This window comes from Vicugna pacos, chromosome 7 (genome assembly GCF_048564905.1).
Source record: "Vicugna pacos chromosome 7, VicPac4, whole genome shotgun sequence".
Lineage (NCBI taxonomy): Eukaryota > Metazoa > Chordata > Mammalia > Artiodactyla > Camelidae > Vicugna > Vicugna pacos.
In genome coordinates this window covers 36,721,523-36,740,934 of record NC_132993.1, presented here as the reverse complement: position 1 = coordinate 36,740,934, position 19,412 = coordinate 36,721,523, and the positions used below count along the sequence as shown (strand labels likewise).

At 39.7% G+C, this 19,412-nt stretch overlaps 1 protein-coding gene and 1 long non-coding RNA gene across 7 annotated transcripts in view; both read right to left on the bottom strand.

Annotated features, from left to right (window-relative positions):
• Positions 1 to 2,817: 2,817 nt before the first annotated feature.
• On the bottom strand, positions 2,818 to 8,415 carry LOC140697379 (uncharacterized). The gene is made up of 2 exons (XR_012074350.1): positions 7,102 to 8,415; positions 2,818 to 2,988 (listed from the first exon to the last, which is right to left on the bottom strand). It is a non-coding gene; the product is annotated as an uncharacterized lncRNA (long non-coding RNA).
• A 1,811-nt stretch (positions 8,416 to 10,226) lies between these two features.
• The window catches only part of MATCAP2 (microtubule associated tyrosine carboxypeptidase 2), a 50,505-nt gene continuing 41,319 nt past the window's right edge, over positions 10,227 to 19,412 (bottom strand). For all 6 annotated transcript variants that reach the window (XM_072964674.1, XM_072964675.1, XM_072964678.1 and 3 more), the window contains 5 exons: positions 18,083 to 18,226; positions 17,260 to 17,392; positions 16,433 to 16,738; positions 14,715 to 14,812; positions 10,227 to 12,864 (listed from right to left, as the gene is read on the bottom strand). In XM_072964674.1, the coding sequence (XP_072820775.1) occupies positions 12,703 to 12,864; positions 14,715 to 14,812; positions 16,433 to 16,738; positions 17,260 to 17,392; positions 18,083 to 18,226 (843 nt within the window). In that variant the 3' untranslated portion in view covers positions 10,227 to 12,702. The remainder of the gene's footprint in view (positions 12,865 to 14,714; positions 14,813 to 16,432; positions 16,739 to 17,259; positions 17,393 to 18,082; positions 18,227 to 19,412) is intronic.

The following is a 19,412-nucleotide window of genomic DNA, read 5'->3' as shown; positions in this document are numbered from 1 at the left end:
ATAAATGAAGCTTAGGGAGGGATGGCGGGGGGTGGCGTGAGCAGAAAGCAGTAGTGTGGGGTGAGACAAGAGAACGACAGCCCTGCGTGTCCAGTGGGACGGGCTGTGCTCACCTCCCCTAGGAAGGCTCTGTGGCCAGGAACGGCAGCAGATGGGCTGAGGGGAGGCACCAGGGCAGGTCTTGTCACCAGGGCAGATCCTGAGGGGCAGGGAGAGGCCAGAGAGCCTAGAAGCCCCTGGAGGTGACCAGTGAAGCTGGGTTCTCACCTCAAGTGTATCCCCTCCCCTCCCCTGCTCCTCCCCACACTCACTCCCACTCTGCAGTATCTGCATTTGAGCCAAGGCGCTCTTCCCCCGACGCTGGTCTGGCCCTGGGGAGCAGACCCCTGGAATGGTCCCAGGAGGAGTTGGAGCCCAGCAAGGCAGGGGGTACTGGTGGGATGAGAGGGAGGGAGTTGCTGAGTGGCACCAAGAGCTCAGCTGGAATACGTGTTATAGGCCCAGGCTCCTGTTTAAATCCATCTAAAACTTACTATTAATGTGACTTGGGGCAAGTTACTTGACCTTCCCTGAGCCTGTTTCCATATCTAAAAAATGGGGCTATGTCTACCTACTCTGTAATATCATCCTAAAGGTGAAATGAAATATTAAATGTGTGTGGTGCATCCTCCTTCTCCGCACCATCATCATCGTCTTCTGTGGTGGCCAAGCCTCTCTGGGAGATGGAAGGGTTGGGGAGTTCCCCAACCACGTCTCTGCCCAGATCCTGTGACAGTCCCCAGCTAAGCATGAGGAGACCCCTCGGGGTGAACCAACACTATAAAGATGGACATGAGGTCAGATGCCAGGGACTGACTGGGAGCTGGGTTTCAGGGAGACCTGACTGCCGCTGAGAAGCAGGCCATGTGCCTAAAACCAGAAGTGGGAGGACCCGTATTGTGGAGGAGTTTGTTGGGCATAAAATAGGCCACCTGTGGGGGTGGGGGATGACCCTGACATTCAGGGTCAAACGGCACAAGGAGGCTTCACCTGGCACCTGTGGTTCTGAGGCACTTGATGGTGTCTGCTTAGCAAGCTCAGCTCCCAACAGTAGCCAGTGATAAAAGTGCCCTGCCACCTCCACCATGATGAATTAACCAAGTAAATGATTCTCATTGTGGGTGGGGAGCATTAAGGACTCAGGTTTTGCTGTGATAAGGAGTGCTGTTGGCCTGAAACACATCAAGCAGATAAAAGAGGCCTGTGGAAAACAAGTGGCAGGTGGAGCTAATGCAAAAGGGAAGTCCTGGGAGTATATCCGGTGGCCTCCTCCTCACTGGTAACTGCTTGGAGGCTGAGTAGCCCAGGCTGACCCGGGAGTTGGTCCTGCAGCACACAGACTGAAGGAAAGCACGGAGCAGAGGGCTGGGGGGGGCCAGGCCCCCAGCCACTGCGGGCCAGGGTGCAGTGCAGCCCAGAGCAGCAAGGACGAGCTTCAAAGGCAGAGGTGAGGTGTTGTCTGGGTCCCCCTGGGGTCTCCATTTCTCCCTTCACCCCTGGGTGGAGGCTGGAGGGGGGCACTCTCTCCATCTCAGATGGGGGTGGCTGGGAGGCCAGGCTGGGCTTGGTAACATGGGAAATCCCGGTTGGTGAGAGCAGTGATGTTCACAGGCTGAAGGCAGCAGGGAAAGAGGGCGCAGCCTTGTCCTTGTGTGGAGGTGCTCCAGGTGGCCTGGGAGGAAGGGAGGAGCTGTGGGGAGAGGAAAGGTCCCAGAAGAGATAGATGTCCCACCTGCTGGCATTCTCCTGCTTTTTGGGGGTCAAACCACACAAGGCAGGCTTCACTTGGTGCTTTTGGTTCTGGGGCGCCTAATAGTGTCTGTACAGTCAGCGACGGAAGATGGGCTCCCCTAAGTGCCCCGCAGCCTCCATTATAATAAATCATTTAATTAAATGAGTTTCCTCATGGGTGGGGAGCATTAGGGCTCAGGCCCCAGGCTGAGGACCATTATTAGCTGCTAAGCAGGGAAATCTCTTTGGCCAAGGAATCTAGTGTCTTTACTCAATATGTCCTTCTCTCTTTTTCTCTAAAAGGAAAACACTGGTTTCCCTGAGAACCATCTTTGGTAATTATGTTAGGAAGCTGTGGTAAGATAAACAGCATCTGAATCTCAAATTGCTCACATCTCACATTGCTTGTTTCAGACACATTAAAATGTTATTGAAGATCTCTCTCAAGACTAAATAATACTTTAGCACAGAATAGACTCTGTATATTTATACAGAGTATGTATATTGCTGTTCAGCCCAACCCATCTTAAGGAATTTTATTTCAAAACTGCTCAGGAGAAATTTAAATTGGACAGAAGAGGAAACAGATTTTGGAACAGGCCTGTAGGACACTTCATAACTCCTTCTCTTTATCTCTTTAGAGTGATAGGCAACTCGTTCCTAGTAAAGCTATGCCTGCTTAAAATCAGAGCATATGTTTGGGTGTAGCTCCAAGGGTCAATCAGCACGATTAATCATCTCCAGGGCTTCCAGCCTTAAGTAAAATACTAAAAGGGAAAAGAGCTAGAAGGGAAGGGAAAAAGAAGAGCTGTGGTCCCTCTGGTGGACAGTTTTGGAGTGGCACCCAGAAATTCACTCAAGAATTCTTGCCGGTGCTCAAATAGCTCACAGGACTAGATCTTTCAACACAAAAGAGGGCTGTTGTTTCCCTAAATCCAAGAAAGTCAGTCTACATGTAAAATCCAAGCTACTTAATACAGTAATTAACTAGGAAAGTACTATAAATGTGATAGAGGTAATTTCTAAATGACAAGAAAACCAAATATCTGGTTTATCTAAATTTTAGATGTTTACTCCTCATGTCATCACATATTTGCTGCTCTTAAGAACTCTGATATATAATGGTGTTGGGATTTTTTACATTTATCTCATCTCTATGTTGAAAAAAAAATCTCCAGAGCTCTACAATCTCATGAAATTATTGCCATTGAAATTTCACTTAAAAAAAAGGAAAAGAAATTTAGTTGATGTACAATATTTGTTTCAGGTGTGAGACATAGCAATTTGACATTTGCATACATTGTGAAATAATCACAGTAAGGCTAGTACGTCTGTCCCCATAGAAAGAGAGAAAAAGCAAAAATAAACAAATGGTACTACATCAAACTAAAAAGCTTTTACACAGCAAAGGAAACTATCAACAAAACAAATGATTTTTTTTCTCTTGGAGACAGATCCAAAAAAATATTTTTAAGACCAATGTCAAAGAGCATACTGCCTATGTTTTCTTCTGGTAATTTTATGGCTTTGGGTCTTACATTTAATTTTTCTGATCCAGTTGTGTTATCTTCAATTTCTTTCATCAATATCTTATAGTTTTCCAAGTACATCTTTTACATCCTTAGATTTATTCTTTTTCATGCAGTTATAAATGGGATTGTTTTAATTTCTCTTTTTGATAGCTTATTGGTGTATAGTATATAGATTCCTGTGTTTTAATTTTATATTCTAAAACTTTGTGTTACTTTTAACAGTTTTTTGTGACATCTTTAAGATTTTCTGTATATCGTATCATGTCATTTGCAATCTACAGTGACAGTTTTCTTCGTCTTCAATTTGAATTTTCTTTATTACCTTGTCTGATTTATGTGGCTAGAGCTTCCAATACTATGTTGAACAAAAGTGGTGAAAGTGGGCATCTTTGTCTTGTTCTTGATCTTAGAGGAAATGATTTCAGCTTTTCACATAGAGTATGATGTTGGCTGTGGGTTTCTCATATATGGCCTTAGTATGTTGAAGTATTTTTCCTCTATACCCTGTACTTGAGAGTTTTTATCATGAAGGGACGTTAGATTTTGTCAAAAGCTTTCTCTGCATCTATTGTGATGACCATATGATTTCCATTCTTCAGTTTGTTAATGTGGTATATCATATTGACTGATTAGTGGATATTAAATCATCCTTGCATTCCTGGGATAAATCCCACTTATTCATGGTGTACGACTTTTGTAATGTGTTATTAAATTGGTTTGCTAATATTTTTGAGAACTTTTGCGTTTATATTCATCACAGAAGTGGCCTGTAGTTTTCTCTGTAATGCTGGCCTCAGGATGAGTTTAGGAAAATTCCCTCTTCAATTTTATGGAAGAGTTTGAGGAGTGGCATTAATTTTTCTTTAACTGTTTGGTAGAAAGCTCCAGGGAGACCATCTGGTCCTAGGATTTTGTTAAGAGTTTCAATTACTGATTCAGTCTAACTCATTATTGGTTTGTTAGAGGCTCCATTTCTTCCTTATTAGTTTTGGTAGGTTGCATGTTTCTAGGAATTAATCCATTTCTTTTAGGTTATCCAATTTGTTGGTGTATATATAATTGTTCATGGTAGTCTCATGATCCTTTGTATTTCTGTGGTACCAGTTGTAACATCGTTTTCATGTCTGAGTTTGATTCTTCTCTTAGTTTAGCTTAAGGTTTATCAATTTTATCTTAAAAAAAAACCCAGCTCTTTTGTTGATCTTTTGTATTGCTTTTTCTGGTCTCTATTTCTGCTCTGCTATTTGTTATTTCTTTCCTTCTATTAACTTTGGGCTGAGTCTATTTTTTTCTACTTCTTTGAGATCTAAAGCTAGCTTATTCATTTGAGATTTCTTTTTTATTAATGTTTATCACTATAAACTTACCTCATAACTTTTTTGCTGCACCCCATGAATGGTTTTGGTAATGTTGTGTTTCCATTTTTGTTTCAAGATTTTTTTTAAAAAAAATTTCCTTTTGATTTCTTTTCTGACTCGGTTGTTCAGGAGCGTGTTGTTTAATTTTCACGTATTTGTGTATTTCCCAGTTTTCCTCCTGTTACTACTCATCTCTAGTTGATGCCATTTTGGTCAGAAAAGATACTTAGTATGATTTCAGTCTTATTAAAATTTTTAATACTTGTTCTGTGATCTGTCATTTGATCCATCCTGGAGGATGTTCTGTACGCACTTCAGAAGAATGCGTACTCTGCTGCAGTTGGATTGACTGCTTCATATATGTCTGTTAGGTTAATTTTGTCCAAAGTGTAGTTCAAATGTTTCCCTACTGATTTTCTGTCTGGATGGCCCATCCATTGTTGAAAGTGGGATAGTGGGAGTCCTCAGCTGTTACTGTAGTGTTGTCTGTTTCTCTCTCCAGATCTATTAGTATTTTCTTAATATATTTGGGTGCTCCGCTGTTGCACATTTGATTGTTACATTCTCTTGAATTGACCTCTTTATCGTTATATGTGACCCGCTTTGCCTCTTGTACAATTTTAGCTTAAAGTCTTCAAGTCTATTTTGTCTGATTTAAGTATAGTTACCTCTGCTCTCTTTGGTTTCTACTTGCCTGGAATATTTTTTTCCGTATCTTCACCATGGGCCTGTGTGTGTCTTTAAAGCTGGAAGAATCTCCATAGGTAGCATATAATTGGGTCTTTGGTTTATTTTGTTTTTTTCCCCCCATCCAGCCACTCTATGCCTTTTGTTTGGAGAACTTAATCTATTTACATTTTGAGTCATTACTGATAGGTAAGAATTAATGTAATTTTATTGTCTTCTAGCTGTTGTGTTCGTACTCCTTCCTCCCTCTCTTGCTGCCTTTCTTTGTGTGCTGCTGATTTCCCATAGTGATATGCTTTGATTCCCTTCTATCTTTTGTGGAGCTACTGTAGGTTTTTGCTCTGTGGTTATCATGAGGTCCACATAAAACATGTTGTAGATGTAACAGTCTATTTATGCTGATAACAACCTCAACGACATATGAAAACTTTCCACTTGTACATTTTTTATGTCACAATTTACCTCTTTTAATATTGTGTATTCACTAAAAAATTTGTATAGCTATAGTTATTTTAATGCTGTTGTCCTTTTACTTTTACACCAGGCTTATGTGATTAGCACACCACCATATTAGAATATTAGAGAATTGTAAATTTGGCTATATGCTTATTTTTTATCACTGTTACTAACTAGCATCCTTTCATTTCAGCTTCCTGAAAGAAATTCTTTTAGAAATTCCTGAAGAATTCTTTTAGCATTTATTTATTGCATTTTCAGAGTTCTTTATATATTCTGTATACAAGTCCCTTTCAGATACAAGATTTGCAAACATTTTCTTCCATTCTGTGGGTCATCTGTTTTTTATGGTATCCTTTGAAGAACAAGAATACTTAATTTTGAAAAATGCCCAGTCTATTTTTCCTTTTGTGGCTTGTGATTTTGATTCTAAGGTATGCAACTAAGTGGAAATAGCAATATATGGAGATTTATATAACAATCTAGCTTTCTGAAAAAGGATGGATGAGAATATATATTTATTTGCCTGTGTATGCACAAATTGGTAAGTTATATAGGAAACTGAAAAGAGCAGTTGTCTTTGGTTGGGGAGAATTGCAGGGATGGGAGTCATGGGTGGGAAGGAGACTTTATGCCATTTTATTTTTTCATGTGAAATTTAAAAATTTTCAAAATGCAATGATTAAGAGTAAACCTAGAATTCTAACACTCACACTGATTAAAATAAACATGGACTCAAAAAGGCAAGAAAATTTTAAAGACAGTATATGTATATGGCAGAGAACATTCAAATAAAAAGAGCATGGAGTGAAAATGGGTCCCTTACTCCTGAGTCCTAGTCCTTCAGATGTCACCAACCTTCCCAGTGTCTGGTGTAGCCCACCAGAAATATTCAGTGAGTATAACAAATGTGTGTACAGGTACAAACATACACCATTCCTGTTAAAAAAATAAAAGACTAAAAACACTGTCCTGAAACATGCTTTTTACTTAATAGATCTTGGAGATTGTTCTATAGTGATGTAGAATCTGCATCAATAATTACAGGTCTACTTTATTTTTAAATAGGCTAGTTTTATAAATGTCATCTAACTAGTCCTTGCTAATGAATTTTAAGGTTGTTTCTACTCTATTTTTACTACAATACTGCAGTGAATTTCCTTATACATATATATTTGCACAGGTGTACAATGTATATGTGATGAATGTGTGTAAATACTGTGCAATTGTGGGGTTAAGGATATATATGCTTTTAACATTTTTGTGTATTTTCTAATAGAACTCTATAATCAACTTACCAAAAATACCCTTTGAGGATTGTGCCTGGAAACATTTCTTGGAAGGCAAATCTAGTGCTGATGGACTCCCTCAGCTTTTGTTTGTGTGGGAAATTCTCTCTCCTTCATTTCTAACGGACATCTTTGTCAGGCAGAATGTTCTTGGTTGGGCGTTTTCTCTCAGCACTTTGAAACTACCATTCCGCTCTCTCCTGGCCTGTGAAGTTTCTGCTGAGGAGTCTGCTAGTTACAGTATAGGGGTTCCCCTGTAATTCACAAACTTCTTTTCTCTTGCTGCTTTTAAGATTCTTTGTCTTTGATTTCTGATAGTTTTATTACTTCATATTTTGAAGAAGATCTCTTTGAATGATAGATGAACTTGGATATCCAAATTTGTCCTCAGATTTGGGAATTTCTCAGCCATTATTTCTTTAAATAAGCTTTCTGCCCCCTTCTCCCTCTGGAATGCTAATATTTTGCAAATTGTTTCTTTTGATTGTATCCCATAGGTCTTAATAGGCTTTCATCATTCTTTTGTTTTCCTGACTGAATAATCTCAAAGTTCCCATCTTCTACCTCGTAGATTCTTTATTCTGTGTGATCAGTTCTGATATGAATGCTATTATATTCTTCACCTCATTTTATTTTTCTACTTCAGAATTTCTGGTCCTTAATATCTCTGTTAAACTGCTCATTTTGTTCATGTATTTTCCTGATTTCATCAAATTGTCGTTGTGTATTCCTATAGCTCACGGAGTTTCCGTTGATCGCCAGGTCATCCAAATCTGGGTGACAGTTGGGTTTCCGCAGGGGCACCCAATTCACAGTGGGCGATCAACATGTTAAAAACACTTATTTAAATTCTTTATCAGGTAAATCACAGCTCTCCATGACTTTGGGATCATTTACTAGAAGATTATCATAATCCTTTGGTCATATTTCCTTGAAGTTTTGCTTTGTTGTCTTTGTATCTGAAGTAGCAGTCACCTCCTCTAGTGTTTACTAACTGCTTCAGGAGAGAAGTAATTTTAGTAAGCCCTGCTAGAGATTCTGAGGCTTTCTCAGATCGGTTATGGATAAGCCTGCTCCACACTTCTTGCTGTCTTGTGGTATGCCTTCTCTTGATTCGGCAATGCAGAAGGCTGGGTGCTGACACCCTCCCTTCCACCTCCCAAAAAGTGGGGCTAAACCTTACGCTGTAGTCTCTCCCTGTCCTGTAGATTCAGGCTGGCTTTGTTTGCAATGCTCACTAGCCAGCTGCCAAAGCTTGCTCTCGATGCTGTCAGGAGCACATAGAGGAGCCAGCCACAGGGTGGGGGGTGTTGTGTAGGTGAGGCATTGCTGGTTCCATGGGCCAGTCAGGAGATCTACCGGTAAAGTGTCCCCAGTGGTGTGGGGCTAGCTTCTTGATGGGACCATGACAGACAGTAGGCTCTGTGACCCTTCAATGCCCTCCAAAGGTTGTCTGCTGCTGTTCTAGCAACTTCCACCCTCTGGTCATGCAGCTCATGATTCAGTAGTCTGGATGAGAAAAAGGGGTCTCTTTGGCAGCATCCAATATAGTCGAAAAAGCTTGGTACTCAGTCTTTCCTTCCCCTCCAGGAGAAATCACAGGTTGAGGTCTCTCTTGACACTGAACTGTGCCACCTTAGGGGAGGGGTGATGAGAGTAAAATCAAACTGCTCCTCTTCAAAGTATCTAAACTCATTAAATTTTATTGCTTCAACGGCATGCTGAAAATTCTCCACTGGAAACCCAGACTTTCACAAAAGCCCTCTTGTCCACGGTGACTATCTAAGATAAAACTTTCCAGGGGTTTCCAGAGTGTAGCTGAGTGGGACTGGAGCTGGTTCACAGACCACTGCAGGGTCCAAGCAGGGACCTAGGTCTGTATGTCTATTACCCAATGCCCAGGTGGACGAGATTCCTACCAGATTGCTTGGTACATGGTGTTGGCTCACAAAGCTCCCACAAAGGCATTTTGTCTGTAAGTGGATGCCAAATTGTTGGGGGTGGGGGACACAAATGAGGGATGGCTTATTCAGCCATGTTGATGTTACTTCTGAAGTTGGTTGTCTTCGAGGATAAATGGATGGCTGGGGCGAAATGAATATTCAGTAGTCTCTTCTTAGTGATCAGATTTCCTTGCTTTGCCCTCTTTCTTTAGGTACAATTCTTTTCAGTTCTGAAGGCTAGAAGTTCAAAATCAAGGTGTTGGCAAGTTTGATTTTTTTCCTGAGGGCCTAAAGGAGAGGATCTGTTCTAGGCATCTCTCTGGCTTGCAGATGGGTCGCCCTGTTGCTCCCTCTGCATATGCTTTTCACTCTGAGTACTTGAAATTCCACATATTCTTAAAGCTAGCGAACAAATGTTGGTATTCCACATCGTGGCATTAGTTTCAAGACATTAATTCTTTCAGCCATTGGAATCAGAGTGAACAAATATTAATGAAATCATAGCCAGCTAACAAGGCTTTCACAAGTGCCATAAAGGTTTGAATTCAAAGACCAAGACAATTAACGATTAAGTGTTGACTCCTTTGGGCACTTGCTGACAGCCTCAAAGGCTTCCTCCAGGCCTCTGACAACCCAAGCCGCTGTGTTCCCGGTCTATTCCTTCCCCTGGGCTAAAGCTGCTCAGGCTCCGAACCCCCACCCTGCAAAAAATAGTAAAGAATATTGTGAACATTCACTACTTTGCAAGTGATCTTTCTCTCTGTGCTTCAAACACATGAGCAGGTCCATTCACTGTGGTTTACAGTCTTTTGGTGACACTTCCTGGGTGTGGGACTGGCAGTGCTGTAACCTGGGTCTGTGCCACTCTTCCTCACAGTTGTCTTCCTCATCAGAGGACCTCTGACACTCAGCACAGATCCTGGTCCTCAAGAGGTTCTGCATGAGTCTTGACTCAATAAACAGGGTAGTAAATTAAGACAGAATTTGCCCTATGCCACTTGAGAATATAAGCCGAATTAATTAGGGGAAAGGTAGAGTGTGGCAAATTGAATATTCCTCTCTCCTATAAATAAGAATGCTAGAAGACAAACATCGTCTTTTCAATAATAACCACAATAAAAAACCAGAAACACCACGATAAAAGTATTGTTTTCGCAAAACAGAAGTTTGCATGTGTAAATATCCACATACTTCATTTGAAAACCTCAGGGCTCTTTATTTCTGTTACAGCTAGACACAAAATGCTCAGATATATAAAACAAATGATAACAAACTGTAAACACTTCTGCAAAGGTGAAAATATAAAGAAGACGATGGATTTATGTTTGCAAACAATTTTACTTTGAATCTGTCTGGTGTGAAAACCTATCAGTTTATCAAAATTTGTATGTGATACAACTGTACGTTAGAATTACAGTGGACAAAATGCATGAAATCCCAATCATCAATACCCTACAGCAATTAACGATGATAATTAAAACTAATATGATCTTCAACTATTTTCCTAAGCACTGTTGTTATGATTTTCTATTTAAAATTTTCATTTTGGGGAACAAAACTGACCTTTATTCTCTTTCTTGAAATAGTATGAACAGTAATTAAATCTTCAATCTCAAATTTTAAAACTTAGAGCTCTTTAAGTATTTCTGCTAGTCTTCGACTATTTTTGGTACATTGTGAACTTTAGGAATACCTTGATCAATGTGACTTAAGGTCATTTTTTTTTTTTTGTCTGGATAGTGCTCATGCTTTTTGTCTTTATACCAAAGCAGTAAGGCAAGAAAACTTTTCCTTTTTCATATCACTTAGAGAATATCTATCCATTTGAAAATTCAGGGACTAGAAGCAGTGCAGATAATCCTACCCACAGGAAATTAAGGCAGCTGTGAGTTTCCTTTCTATTTAAACCGTAACGTAAGATGAGCAGTGTCACTGCCTATAAATGTTGTTTATAAGCATTTGGGCTTAAGTCACAGGAGATAAATATTGCCATTTCTGTTTGTATTTCAATACTAGTTAATAAGACACCGTTTTCACAATTACCTTTGATAAGTTTAAAGGTGAAGTCAGAAAACACTACACGAAGCTGAAGCTGGATGACTTTGCTACAAGGAAATAATGGCTGAGGGAACAGGAATGGTTTTCCAGTGTCTGGCACTGTGCCCCTAGCTCTGCAGAGACACGCAGGCCACACTCCAGCCACCATGGCACAGGTGTGGGCACCTTCCCTGCTCCAAAGGGCCTGACCTGCTATTGCCAAAGGCCCAATGCACAGCTGTGCATGAACCACCAGGTGCCAGTTAGAGTATATCCTGTTTGTTAAAGTGTATCAGTCTTTTCTGAGGCAAGCCTTTCTAGATATGTGAAAGAGAAAAATCACAGCCTAGTCTGTAAGAGTTTCCAAAATCATTTCCTAGTATGAACGTGAACTCGGCTTTGCAGTATGCATCCATCAGCGTTAGCACCATATTTAAGCCTGAATTGAGGTAAAGATAAACTCTCAGACTTTGGGTAGAAATTACAGCAGCAATTTTGAATGGGGTGTTAACATCGGTATTCTTTCTGATCATTAAAATAAGTTGTTTGAAAAACTACTTGATCCCAGGTATACATGCCCAAGTATATATTGAAACTGATAAATTATAAAGCTGGGTGTATGAGCTTTTAGCCAGAAATGTAGCAAAGCAGAATTCACATTTCTGAAGTTCAAAAAATGTTATTATTGGCTTGATGAAGATTTTGTAAAAACACTGTGAGCCAATATCACAAGGCTGGCTGATCAAATGGCAACGCCTGAGACTGTTTCTCAGAGCACAGTCAAGTTTCCTGTGGATGCCACCCAGTCAACACCAGTTCCTGCACGAATCATCCCCTGCTTGTTGCTCGTTAATAAGAAGGTAAGTAGGTTTTCTTTTCCCCAGTTATTTTAATTTATGTAGAAAAACTTCCCTGAAACTTGTACTTAACATTTGTATAAAGGAACAGGGAGGAAAGACCCTAAAACTTAGTTAAAATTTTGAAGGGGTAAGAGTGAAAGGATAACTGGACTAAACAAGGGAATTCTCTACTTAGTTTCCGTAAACTGATAAGGTGAAACAACGCATAAAATAAAAAAACTAGGAAAAACTTTACAAATTGCTTTTCCCCTCCCTTTAACAGTACTTAACATATAAAGAAATAATAAATCTTAAATATAGCTTTTGGGGGCATAACACAAACTAATTTTTCAAAGGAGAACAATTAGGATTATTTATTAAATAAAATAGAACCTTGGAGTTTGAGCAACAGCGGAATTCCATCTCTAGTCACAGCTGGTCTTGGTGCTCAGGCAGGGGCACTGAGACCAGTGCTTACTGCTCAGGCAGAAGCTTATCACTCAGTTTGACCAATATTCCTCAATATTCGTCAAAAACACTCATCAGCAGTATTTTCATCTGACTCTGAGATTCAGATGAAGATACGAGTAACTTCCCTGCAGCCAAAGAAACATTTTAAGGAAAGAGTATAAGGTTTGTTCGTAACCTTAGTATTCAGCTGAATACTACAGATCATTCTTCAGAAAACCCATGTAAACAGTCATTCTTCTTTATAAATCTGCTGGTGCTAACTGCACCTAACTGCTAATAGACATGGAGGTACAGCTTTGCTAAGTTTGCAAGAATGCTAGTTAATATATAAGATCTCTCAGTTCCCTGTCGGTCAGTTCATTCACTTCCATGATCTTCTCTAAGTGTTCCATGTATCGACCATGGTCCTGCAAAAAGTGAGGGACTCTCATATTTTCAGTAACTGCCAATCCTTTTAAGCGATCCACGTCTTCATAAGAGACCTGAAAAAAGGAAGGTGGGTTACTTTTTAAATGTAACTACCAGTTATGTTTTGAAGATCAATTTCTCCCTTTGGTTCTAATTGAAACCTTAGTATGTAGACTGTTTTTCAAATTACTCCAACACCTGGAAATCAGCAAAACTTACTCGGTCAAGAAAGTATTTATCTGCCCGCTTAAACCATGACCATATTTCAAAAATGAAAACTCAGTATTTCATTCAACACTCCATCTTGGACCTATACAGTTGGTCTAGAAATGATACAAGAAAACAATATACATGTTCATAAACAATACATATTGTATATATAAACAGTGTATGTAAACAATGTTCAGTTTACACAACTAAACAATATGTGAGTGAAAAGACTCTAAAGCTAAACAAAGCTCCTGACAAAATCTAAGGAAAAGAATTGAGAAAATAGAATGTAAATACCATAGTATTAACTTAGGAAAACCTGCAAATTATACATTAGATTCCTGTTTGTATTTAATTTGAGAAATGTAATCTGTGCTTTGCACTAAATTCTATTGCGTTCATTTTCAATTTTTTAAGTGGTTTCAAAAATTTGACATCTTTCATTCACCTGTGTAAGAAGCCATCATTCACAGGTTTTATATTCAGTTTAGAGGTGAAAAATTTTTAGCTTCTATAACTTATCTTTGCAACTTTAAATTCAAAAATGTGGGCTGGCTTTAAAAACACTATTAACTTCTGACCAACATTCTTTCTGGTTTAGTAGGAAGGGTTTAAATAAATTCTGTTCATGTTAAGTTTTATTTATATTCTAGCTATTAAAATTATTTATTGTATTCAGTATTTATTCCAGTAAGGGTAATGGAAATGGGTTTGTTAATATTAGAGTGATTTAATTTTTTAAACCACAGTTCTTTTTAAGGAGAAAATGAGTAAACATACCGATGTTGGGAAATAAGGTTCTCACCTTAACAGAAGGGAGAAACACATATAGAAAGGGAAAGGAGTTGTAAATGGAATTTGTACTGCCCCGGTTTGACTTAGAATGCTATTATGATTTAAAACAAATACATGAGTTGCTCATCGAAAAGGTGTAGAAGTATCAGCACCCGCAGGACTGATGTGCACACCTAGAGCACTCAGGTCATTTTTTCTAAATACCACTTCCCACCAGAGGAATCATGGCTTCCTTGGAGAAACACCTAATTGCAGATTTGAGTAAAAAAGGACAAGATGAGCCGAAAACATCTTAGTTTGCCAGGAAACAAGTAGACATGTTCTAAAAAACATAGGCACAGCCACTGAAAGAATGGAATAAAAAGCAGTAAGTCCAAATACTAAAAACAAAGAGGGAGTGAAAATGTAATAGAATTCAAAGATTTTTATTTTGCTACGAGGGGAGAAGGGGGGGAGAAGGGGGAGAAATCTTGAACGTCCTACTGGAAGCATATGTTTATCATGAAATACAGTATTCATTGCGCTGTGTTCTGATGACTGCGTGAGATGCCCTCCTGCCATTACGCCCTGTGTTGTTCTGTTGTCAAATATGATATTCACTGGGAAATGTTGTGATTAACGTTCAGTAAAGTTTGTATGCTGTTTGCCCCCCCAAAATAAAATACTTAAAAATATATGTATATAAAAATAAATAATATATTCCCAAATTTCCTATTGCCTTCTTTATTATCTGTTAATATCCACTAGGAAATACTATAATTTTGTTCTGTGAAACAACAGGTTTTCTGCCCCTCTGTTATCACATAAAGGAAAATTACCCCAACAATAAAGTAAAAACAGTTTCCCGACTTGAGTCTTCTCAAATCATGAAATCAGCTGAAATCTTGGCCTGGGGCCTTCTGTCATTAGTTTCACTCACCTTCCCCAGGGCGGTCAGCAGATGAAAGTCAATGGTCTCTCTATAGCGGAGGATTTGCAGGATACCATCCAAGTATACTTGGTCTTTACTGAAACACCCTGGAGGAACCAGAATACGGTAATTGCAGCCTACTAAGTCATCCCTTTAAGAAGTCCTTCTCCCTGGATCTACATTCCTAGTAATTAAAATAGCACTTTTCCTAAAGAAATGCTAGTAATTCAAAACACACAACTCTTACAGTGGTCCTGCACTGGGAAGACAAGACCCCAGAACATCTGGCTTTGAAAGTGAGTGGGACTTGCTCTGGGGAGACCCAGAGGACCGTGGAAAATAGAGATTCCGTTCTTAAAGGGTGCACAAAAAAATCTCACATGCTCTGGGACCCAGGGCAGAAGTAGTCATCTGAAAGGAGCTTGGGTCAGACCTCCCTGATGATCTTGGAGAGTCTCCTGAAGAGGCAGGAGGCAGATGGAGCTGACCCTGGAATATAGACATGTGGTGCCTGCACAAGGCACCATGTTCAGACTGGGGCTGCAAAGCACCATTCTGGACTCCTCCCTCTAGCTTATCTTCCTTGAGACCCAGCTCCAACTCACCAGCCTGTTGGCACCAGGACTGGGTCACGTCAGACGAGGCAACTAGCTGCATACAGCCCACTTCACAGCAGACGACCTCAGCATGCTGAGCCAGGACACAGCCCAGCCACCAGCAGCTGGTGCCAGCTCTGGGACCCCCTGGTCCCTAGCCCTGACCAGCAGCTGGGCCAACACCAGCTCTGAGACACCCTGGGATCCTAAGCCAGTACCCCAGGAGAATGTCAGATGGTGCAGTCACCTTGGACATAGTGGCGGTTCCTCAAAACGTTAAACAGAGTTACCATATAACCTAAAAACGCCACCCCTAAGTACATACCCAAGAGACTTACAAACATATACTTGTGCACAAATGCTCACAGCAGCCTTATTCATAATAGCCAAAAAGTGTAAACAACCCAAATGCCCATTAACTGGTGAGCGGATACATAAAAGGTGTCATATCCATGCACTAGAATATTATTCACCAATAAAAAGGACTGAAATACTGAAACATGCTATAATATGAATGAACTTAAAACATTATGCTGAGTGAAAGAAGCCAGCCACAAAGCATCACCTATTACATGATTCCATTTATATGCAATGTCCCAACCAGGCAAAACTAGTAAAAGTAGACGGACGGTTACTTACCACTGGGGGCAATGGGGAGAGAGAACAGGGACTGACTGCTAATGAGTGTAAGTTTCTTTCTGGGATGATGAAATTTTCTGGAATTAGAGGTGATGGCTGCACAACACCATGGATTCTAAAAACCACTAAACTGTACATTTTAAATGGGTAAATTTATGTCATGTGAATGATGTATCTCAAAGCTGTTTTTAAAGTCAGAGCGAGAAAGCAAAATTGACAAAATGTTAACAATTGTGAATCCAGAGGAAGAATATATAAATGTTCATTCCATCATTACTTTCTCTATTTTTGTAGGTTTCAAATTTTTCAAAATGAGATGGGAAAAACAATGCCAACAAAACACGGTTTGGGAGAACTAGCACTGACCTCAAGTAACAAAGGTTTAATTTTTCACTGGTGAGTGAATTCTCTAATGGGCAGATTAGGATGTAACCAAAGTCAAAGATAATTACCCAATAAATCAGAAAACTTGTTAAGTCAAGAGACACCTACCTGGCTGGGAAGTATCAGTCCATCCCCTCTTGGCTCGAACACAATAATCCCATCTTGTGTTGGGGTCCTTGACAAACTTCCCAATATCTCTGAAGAGTTCACAAAAAGACATTTGGCTGGCCTGATAAACAGTGTAGTAGAGGAGGGCAGCCCTCCACAAGAAGGGGTCTTTCCTAAACAGGACACTGTGAATACTTGCCAGTCCTTCCTCTGTGGGATTGTTTGGCTTTAGCTCATGTTTTTTACGGCCAGTCCAACTGTTCCATGGCTGCTGAAGGTTGTTAATACCTCGAAAATAATGTGTGCCTATGGAAAAGAAAAGGCACATGAAAAACAAGAAATGCCATTCTTATTTTAACTCTTCTCCCAAAAAAAGAGTCTCCGACAGTTCTAAAACCAAATTGATGTCTACCTACAAAACAAAACAAAATAGGAAATAAATTGACCCTAGTGCCCTTTGGTCTGAAGAATTACATGTCTCATTAGAAGAGGTTTAACTTTTATAACAATTTTTTACAGAGAGGAATTATAGATTTGATATTTGAAAAGAATCTCAAAGATCACTTAATTCACTTCCCTCAGTTAAAGGTGGGGAAACTGAAATCCACAGGAGTTAAATGACTCTCCAAGCTTAATACAGCTACACAGTATCCTAAAAACTCTAATTTGAATGAGACATCAGTATCTTAGCTTTAGTTCAAGTGAATCCTAACAATTTAATTACTTTTTGCCAAATATTACTAAGAAATATTACCCATTATAAAAGAACACGTCCTTGAAATGTTTCTGCTATTACAAATGAGCAAGTGGAGAAGGGTTGCCCGTACCTATTTCATGCCTCAGCATTCCCTCCAGCCAATGCTCACGTGCAGTGGAAACATTGATGGTCAGCGTTGGACATCCATTGACTACTGTCATGGAAGCTCGGGAAAGCAGGTCCTCAGTGAGATGAACTACAATCTAAGGAGCAAGAAGAAAAATACATGTATACACAAAATGTAGGGGAGGGGAGCTTTCACAGAAAACAAAGGATCTATAAATTAATACTTTTTTTGTTTGTTTATACCACCTTGAATCTCCCAGAAACCAAGAAGATGAAATGCAGGGCCAGTCACTTTAGATCTTTCCAACTTTGACCCTTTGGGAACACAAGAACCTTTACTGGACTGAAAGAGAAGTAGACGGCTGTGCTGAAGGAGACACAGAGAACTGAAGTCATGCCTCTGCTGTGCTCTCAAATACAGACCCCTGGCCGGAATGATGCGAAGGAAGGTGCAGGAACCAGAGTCCTGTTCACTGCTGGGTCAAGGCTTATTTTGAGACTGAACCCTAGGAACTGGCCACTAATAAGAGAAGCCACTGTAGAAAATCTCTTCAGTAATAATATTGATAAACCAATTCACATAATCCCACAAGCTATACAAAAATGTAGTAAGAAAAGAAAAACAGACCAAAACAACTCAACATGACAATTCAATGCAATAGAAACTTAGACTTAGACTTAGTAAGATATCTGGGTGACTAGTTTAATGAGTAAAATAGGGTTGGGAAAACAAAACCTGCAGGAAAAAAACACATGTGGCACTGACTTGGCGCTGACTGAGAGTTAAAATGCCCAGTTAGCTTGTCGTGTTCACTCATGATTCATACCTCACCCATGCAGCCTTCTTTCATCATGTACTTCCTAACATGACTCCAGATTCGAGTTTTAGATAGCAGGCTACCACCAGTGGCCTGTTCAAATCTTTCATAACTTCCATACTTTTGTAACGTCAGTTCCATAATATTGACGGACTGTGAAAGAAACAGAGATAATGAAAGTAAACAGCCTCCTACTACTTTGAGATAAGTAATGAGCTACTTATATTCTTATTCATCATGATCTATTCTGTGTTAATTGATTTCCAAATTAAATTGCAGCTAAGGTACCACATTTTTCTAATCCTAAACAACTTTCACTCATTTCACAAATTTTTACACACACCTTTATATGTACTTGTTTCTCCTTAAGACACTGAAGGATACAGCAGCTCATGCGCTGCATACTGTCAACAGCTGACGGGCTGAGAAGCTAAGACAAGGGGGCTCCTTGGCTTCTCTAAGACCATTTGGTGATTGTGCAGGAGAACCCAGAAGGTATGTCCCCAGACTAATCACTAGAATATAATTACCATTTGGATAAAGGAAAAAAAAAGGGCTGATTATTCTGTGATGATCCTATAAAACCTGAAGTTTTCCTGGGCTACTCTGGCAGGAAACACAGTTTCAACATTACTAAAACTTTCATCTTTCATTCAGAGTAGGTACTATCTACTTTGCATTCTTCATAAATTTTCACACCAAAAGAATATGAAAGTTGAGATCTTTTTCTCTAAGCACAAATCCACAGAAAAGAAGATGAAGAAAACTGGTACCAAATCACAGATCATCAGTATCTATGGGAAAGCCACAAAAAAGGAAAACTTAAGGAGAATGCTCTTCAAAGGTTGTTTCAGAAAGCTAGAAAATTCAAATGTATCTTTTATGAATGGTGACAGAAGCTAGAAAATTCAGATACACATTATATTAAATCTACAGTTTCCAGCTGTTGTCAGGCTAATACAGGGATTAAAAGTACAAGCTCTGAGGTCAGACTTCCTGAGTGAATGTCCTGGCTCTGTCACCTTCTGATTGTGTGGCCCTGGGCAAGTTACTAAGCTTGTTACTAAGCCTCCTCATTAGTAAATGAGGATAACAACATAATGTCTACTTCACGGTTTTGTTGAGAAAATTCAGTCAACCTCTGTAAAGCGGTGTCAGACATAAGTAGTCAGTATGTGTCAACCAGTACGTCATCACCGTCATCATCATCAGTATGTTATCATTCTTTGTAAGTACCAGCACTGTAGCTGACATGCCCAACACAAAAACTACAGCAACGCTCACACGTAAGTTATAAGTAAACATATATCCCCACTGGAAAAGTATGTACTACTGATAA